The sequence below is a fragment of the Patiria miniata genome, unplaced genomic scaffold (genome assembly GCF_015706575.1).
Source record: "Patiria miniata isolate m_02_andy unplaced genomic scaffold, ASM1570657v1 HiC_scaffold_28, whole genome shotgun sequence".
Taxonomy (NCBI): domain Eukaryota; kingdom Metazoa; phylum Echinodermata; class Asteroidea; order Valvatida; family Asterinidae; genus Patiria; species Patiria miniata.
Window position 1 is genome coordinate 7,334,860 of NW_024037067.1, and position 7,581 is coordinate 7,342,440.

At 40.0% G+C, this 7,581-nt stretch overlaps 1 protein-coding gene across 1 annotated transcript in view; it reads left to right on the forward strand.

The window, feature by feature from the left end:
- The window catches only part of LOC119734782 (arf-GAP with dual PH domain-containing protein 1-like), a 32,407-nt gene extending 26,107 nt beyond the window's left edge, over positions 1-6,300 (forward strand). The window contains exons 6-8 of the mRNA XM_038208333.1: positions 790-876; positions 1,897-2,034; positions 3,943-6,300. Coding sequence (XP_038064261.1) covers positions 790-876; positions 1,897-2,034; positions 3,943-4,161 — 444 coding nt within the window. The 3' untranslated portion in view covers positions 4,162-6,300. The remainder of the gene's footprint in view (positions 1-789; positions 877-1,896; positions 2,035-3,942) is intronic.
- Positions 6,301-7,581: the final 1,281 nt, after the last annotated feature.

Here is a 7,581-nt window from a genome sequence, read left to right on the forward strand (position 1 = left end):
TACATTTCCAACGGTGGTCGGCCGACCACCGTTTGAAAAACCTAACTATATTTCAACTACTGCTCCAAATTTACCCTTTTTCAGTCCAAATTTTGTTTGGTATTGGTTACATGTTTATGAATGGATGCAGGCCAGCTAGACTGGTTCCCTTACCTTACAATTTTCTGGCAAATATAAATTGATCCATTTCATCTTTAGTGGAGTCAGGGAACCAGACTACTTGAAAAATTTTGTTTTTCTTGGTTTTTCCAGCATTTTCGAACACAAAACTTCAAACATGTCAGTGTAACAATATTTGATATATAATACTAACCACTCAAATACTCCATTTCTGAAAATTACAGCAAAAGCCAATGATGTACATTCCCTTTGAATAGAATACTGTTAAAGGAACCCTAAAATAAAGAAAGTAGGTGTAAAATACTGACAGACAAACATAAAACAAATTACAAAATAAATTATTTTTCTACCTACCACCCTGGATAATATTTAGGGCGTTACTGTAACACCATTTTGTAGATTTCAAATCTCAAACACTTATTTCAGGAAAAGGAAATTTTTGACTTTTCCAAAATATACCATGCAAAAAATAACCATACATGAGATAGAAGCGAGGTGGTTCGCTAGTCAATCTGTACCTGGGAGTCCATACTGATGCTAGCACTCACAGACTGTCATCTGTATTGTTTAACCATGTTTTCTAAATCAAAGCTATTCCTTTGTAATACTTTATTGTGAATGGAGTTTGTATAAATGTCCTACTCAACTTTTTGCCCTTTTCCTCTTTAGGAGATCATAGACTGGTACAATGCAATCCGTCACATGAAGTACAACCGTCTCATGGTGGCCTTCCCAGGTGGCCTTGGCCAGGAGGAGGTTGGTATAAAGTATGGGAGACAAGGTTAAAACATTCTGCAAAATGTTCAACAAACACCTTGGCACGTACATGTAGAAGAGACACTGAGCATTTATCATGGCCTGGCATATTGAAAATATCAAACAACAAATATAGTGTGTTAAGATGCCTGAGAAGAATGGCCCATGCGCAGTGTCAGCGGAACGGTTTTCAAACTGGGGGGCATCACCAAAAAGGGGCACTTGCTCAGTAAAAGGCATCTTGCATCGGTGCAGCAACGTATTCCTTTTTGGGGGGACACATCTGTGCTGAAATGTTGACACGTTTTGTTCACCAGACATTCGGCCTCCGTAAAATCAAATAGTTGGGGGGGGGGGGAGGGAGGCTGGTACCATCTTCCAAAATAGAGGCGCTCTTCAAAACTGGCCATTATGCAAAGTGCTCGAGGGGGCACATTCATGTCCACAAGAGGGGGACTTGGGTAAATGGGGGGGGGGGTGTTGATCAGTTTTGAAAACAGACGTCTCTGTTGGGCCAGCAGTTTATCTAGGGCTGGATAGCTCAGTTGGTAGAGCAGTGAAGTTGTTTTTAATTCAAGTCCTGTATCTCTAGATATCTAGTTATCCTGCAATTTTCAGGCGAAATTTGCAGGCAAAAAATGTGTCCAAAAATGAACGCAGTATTTTGCCCAAGGTCATGTACCTTTTAATTTTTGCTGGTTATTAACCAGGTAAGTAGCTTTCATAGCAAATATCAAATGGAAAAAAGTATAGATTTCAAATCCATGAAACAACTTTTCAGGACTTCTAGCATGCATTGGTGTGTGGCTCACAATACAGAGAAGTCCAGTATTTGACAAAATGTTTGAGCCACATAATATGGGGGCTGCTAGGGGCATGCATGCCCGATCATGAACGTGTTTATATATGGTTGTAAGCCCCGGCAGAGAGCACTGGAACAGCAATTCAGTCTCGGGTTCCAGTCCATGCGTAATCACGTTTCTTTCATGCTTATGCAAGTTGTTACTTATCCACCAATAGGTAACTAGGCTGCTGAACAGAGGAGAAGTCTTGAAAGAAGGTTGGCTGCATAAAACAGGCTCTAAGGGCAATGAAGCTTTCAGGAAGCGTTGGGTGGTCCTCACATACAGACGGATTACCTACTTTGAGACACCCTTGGTGAGTACAAACAGTTTGGAAATATGATTTTGATCAAAAATCCCCCCTCCCCTCGAAAAAAGAAGATTCCAGGCACTAACAAATCTCAGTTAACAGCTGGAGTGAGATTTTGTTTTATACAAGAAAAACTGATTCAAAAAAAATGTTACGCAGCTGGACAACAAAAGGTGTAAATGCTGTACATGGTGTAAGTTAATAAACTGTTTCAATATGTTGGGTGGGGTGAGGAATAACCCCCCCCCCCCAAGGAAAAAACCCATTAATTTTGTCACCGTTTCTTGGTGAACATACATGTAATCAAGCCAACCCTGGCACTTCCACACATTTTCAAAAGCTAGTCTTTCCTTAGTGCTACAAAACAAAACCAAAGTTTGCTGAATTTGCTTGCATGATGTTCAAAAACACGTTTTTAAGTGCAACATATTTTAGTTTCTGCAACCAAAACAATCAAAACTTGCACTCTAAAATTATTAAATTTTACTTCTAATTAAAAAAGTACATGTACGTGCAGTCATTAAGAGTACATTGCACAACAACCCATGTTCTGAGCCACGCCTTGTGTCTTTGAACGTAGTGGACTGAGCATATTTCCATGGACTGAGCAACCACATGCACGAGTGGCAACTTCGCAAAATCACGCTGCCCAAATGTTATGAATCCGAGTTGCCATGCTTGCAGACAATAATGCATGCAGACGAGTAACAGGTGTACGTCCTAAGTAACTGTTTTTACATTCCAAGCTGCTGCTGAACCCAAACTTGAAAATTGTTCGGATACAAATTTGCAAACCGAACCCGAAGGCCCAGGCCCACTTGCAGCACTATCTTTCCTGTCTGTTGCAATCAATTTTTCATCTGATCTCAAGTCCCGCTCCACAAAATGGCAATCTCTGGTTGCAATTGTAATTAACTGTCAATTCTATTCAGTAAAATGTCCCATAACAGCAGATGGTTTGAGTGAAAATGGATTTTGTTTTCTCACGGCATGAACCAACTCAGGGTATACACGTCTATTACCTTGGACTCCAATGCTATATCAGCCTACATGTACATGTGGCCGGTAGTATTTCTGCAGCTGCACGGCTGGCTAGTCTGGTGCATAACTAACTTTTCAGAAGACTTGCACTTTGCTGTGTATACATGTATGCACAGCTCGTGAGTCATACAATGACTACGTGCTATCTGTACAGCACACAATATATTCAGCAACTTATCACAGGAATTATGCGTGCGGGACGGACTTTATAAAAAAAAAAGGTAAAAAGAGTTACGCAAAAGAAAAAGAAGTGGAGTGGAGAAATGACAAGTGCGAGTGCACAATAAGCTCTGGCCATCTTCCATGAAAGTCTACAACGTTGACCGGAGATTGCTCGTACAAGCCTGAGCTGCAGAATCCCACACACCGTCCCATGCGCCCTCCTCGAGGCCTCGCACGTGAAAATCACGCTGCACTGATCTGCCCCCTAATATTGACCAAAAGAAGCCCCCATAAGTCTCCCATAAAATATTGCGTGCTTTTTCGTGTGGAATTATAGCGCGCTGTATATACCACGTGACTATAACATTACAAAATGTTCATAAACAACTTCACAAGTTGTTACAAACAGTTTTTGCGAGGTATTTTATTTATTCTGTTTGCATTTTTTTGTAAAAATTAAATTTTGGTATTTTATGGGAAACCTAGGGGGCCAGTTTTTGGTCAATTTTCCGGGGACAGACCTACCAATGGACCAGCTGACCAACCACGAAGAAGCTCCTAGCCAGAGCTTAAAAAACGCAAAAATTTGCGAATCTATTGGTATGTGCTGCCACATTACAATAAATTACATGCTCAGAGCTACAGAAGAAATAATTGTTTGTGAATATGACAATATTTTTAAGAACCTTTGTATCTATCTAACATTTGCAGGATGACGTTTGCAAGAAATCAGTTGTGCTAGGAACAAACACAAAGGAGTACAAGTGTATAGAAGGAGTGCCCCCGGGCAAGCTAGAGCAGGGCTTTGCCTTCACCTTGCGGGTACCAGGCCGGGATTTCTTCTTCTCAGCAGAGACAGGATTAGAGCGCAGGATGTGGATGGATGCCATTAATAAAGAGATAGGCACTATGAGTAACAAAGATAATTAGTAACCCTCCCCTCAAAAAAAGTTTGCGATACTTGAATGCAGTTTCTGTGGAATTCTGTTTTCCATTTATAGATAATTAAGAATTGCTTTAAAGGGTTTTTTTTTTGGTTTATATATCTATACTGTAATATAATTCCGTGCGTAGACTAATTTTGCCTCTGTATTTACAAGCTGTTACTGGGTTATTACCACGCTCATTGGTAGGACACACATGTGAACTGCATGCTGTTGTGACCAGTTGGCCTGCCAAAGTGCACACGTCTCCAATTCCAGTTTGTATACAAATGAGGTTCTGCAGAGGTACTTTCTCTTTCTTTCAGTAGCATTTTGCTTAACTGTAACAGTCTTAACATTGTGATAACATTGAAATACAGACATGCTGACAATTGTAAATGTAGCCTGCCGTCCTGGAGTGAATTGTGAGTAATTGAAAGGTTGGATTTCAATACAGGGGAGGGAAATGTGTTTTACTTTTGATAACCGAAAGTTATGATATAGGACAGGACTGAATGTCGGGTCAATTCCCTACATAAACCTTATTTGTTTATTTCTTCAAATATTGAAATATCATCCAAAAATGCAGAAATCTAAAAAGGATGTATGCTTTTAAAAAGATGATTTCCATGCCCTTCAAAGTATTGACGGTCTAGAACCAAGCCATATTTAGCTTATTTTATTCCCGTCATTTACAGGTTGGCATTCTAAAGCTTTTGCAAGTTTAATACAGTTTTAGAAAAGATGTCTTGCTGAGGAGAATGTGCTCATCGTCAATGTGTAATTAACGGGGTATTTTTCCCCAAAGGTTCATTGTGTGTAATGGAAGTGCCTTCTATTTTTGGTTATCAGCTCAAATTAAAGCAGTGACTTAAAAAGTATGCAAAAGCTTTCATCTTAGAATTTGTTCAATCTCTCCCTGTTGAATTAACTTATAAGAACTAACACTATATTTCTCCAGAAAGACTTTTTTATAACATCACTAAATTCTTGTTTTAAACAATATTTTTCTATTGGCCATGCAAATATGAATTTCTTCCTACTTCATATGCTTTATTTTTTTGTAATAGTTTTGTAATTGTTAACAAATATAGCAAGTTATATAATTGTCTATGCAAATTATTTTCTACAATGGGATTAATGTTAATTCATTAGAAGATATGTAAAGAATATTTTGTAAAAACTCAACACTAAAATATGCAACCCAAGTGCTTTAATGTAATGTTAAAGCTGCAGAAAATACTAGCAGCTGCCTCGGTTTGAAAAAATTGAATTTGCATTAGTATTTTACTGGTCAAAGGTGTCAAACGAAACTGTGACACATCTTGTAGTATCAGGTCACAACACATTTAATCAAATGGTCTTATGCAATTTGTTAAAAATATAAATCAATTCTATTTTTTTTAGTAATCTAAGAAAAAATGTGTGCATTTGTTTAGCAAAGAATATAATATGCTAGCGTAGTTTTAGATGCAAAAAAACAAAATCGTTTGTGTTTAAAGAGTTGAGAAAATTTAAATCAAAGGACCAGTAAAAAACATTGCTAGTCATCAACTTGGCAGCTTTCCTGTATTTTCAAATTTTAAAGGGCTTCTAGAGAAATTGACCTATAGCCAGCCATTCGCATGTCAAAATTTGAATGCAAATGCTGACAATTTAGGATGTGTACTTGTGTGCAGTAAATGCTTTGAGAGCGTGTGTGTAATGCGCATGCCGTTGTTTTACGCTATTATAATAACTGGATTTAGTAGCATGTATCTCGCACCGCACACACAAGCGTACACAAGCGTACACAAGCGGCTCGTCTAAGGGGTGAGGCTCACGGCAATAGGTAAATTCTGTCATACAATAAAATATATTGTGCTCCTTTTCGCGTTTCATTTTCAAAGCTGAATTTACTCAAGATATATTTTAACATGCAACCAATTTCCAACAAGCATTCCTATGAATTAACTTGCTGTGTGTATATTTGTATAATTGGGACTGAAAATGTAATTTGAATGTTAATGGATTTGTTTGTATACACTTAATATCAGGTGTCTGGATTGAATCACTTCATAATGTGTGTAAAACAAACTTGTAGAATTAATACTTAATATGCATGACAGCAGTGTAACATGAATTAAACTTTCTCCAAAAAAAGAAATTGCATCTGCATTTGTATCTTCTACGGGTAGCAGATCTATACTGGTCCCCCCCTGCATGGTCCCCAACTCTCATGTATGACTCCAAGAAGTTGCAGGGCACAGCGACGGCCACCCACTGGCAAGGGCGGATCCAGAGCAAAGTTTTTTTTGGGGGGCCAAACATTTGTTTGGTCCCCCAAAAAGTGGGTCCCAAAATTTACGGCGAGGGGTTTGGGGCCCGCTTAAGGGCCCGGAAAAAGTTTGGATTCTAGATGCTCTGTAATGCGATCTCAGGCAATTTCTGACCACTTTAACCAATTTTTTTTTAGGAAAAGATGGTGGTGTACACAGTGCCTGCCTTCATTGCAATGCCCCCCCCCCCCCCCCGGATCCGCCCTTGCTCACTGGATAAACTACACGAGGGTAGCCAGGCAGGTACTCCTGACTGGCAAGGAGGGCAGACAACGCTCACTAGTGCCAAGTCAACAGTCTAGGGTGTAGGATTCACGGGTGACATATCAATCTGCTGCCTTGCAATTTATGGGTGGACCCATTTATGGGTGGACCCATAAAGGCTAGGTGAAGGCAACACCGACAGAAAATCCAAGCGAGTCAGGATGCTGCAATGGAGGCAGCCCCTCTACCTGACTATCCAGGTGAACGACTAACAACCCTCCCTGGAGAAACTTGTAATTGTTACAAACGTCACACATGCAAACTGGACTGTTTGCAAACAGCATATAATTTGGACCTGGGGTGGGGTGCCTCCGACTGCTAAGGACACTAACTGTACAGAAGATGGAATTTGTGTCGGGGTGATGTAAGTCAATATTAGGTATTGGCCTTCACTGACGTATAAACACTATACTCAGTGTGTTACCTCTTTTGAGTGAAAGTTGGAAAAATCTGATATACATGTAGCAGTGGGTACCGCAATTAAACTGTTCAGAAGATGGAGGTAGTGAGTTGAGTCCCACCCGAGACATTTTGCAACTTTCACTTGGGAGGTAACACACCGAGTATACAGCGTCTATACGTCAGTGAAGGGCAAAACCTAGGATGGTCGGGTTCCTGCCGCACCTATACAGATTACTTATTGTGCATGTCTCATGGGAGTTGAAGGTATGTGTGACTTGTTGGTCACTTCTGGCCAAATGAGTCGCCAAGTAATTAATCTGACGGCCATCTAGCAGTGTGTGGAACCTGCCATCTGTGGAACCTGCTGGTGCGCTAGCTTTACGCAATGTGGAGAACTGCAACGTCATGTCCGGCAGGACATCAAAACCTTCAGTTATCACAGG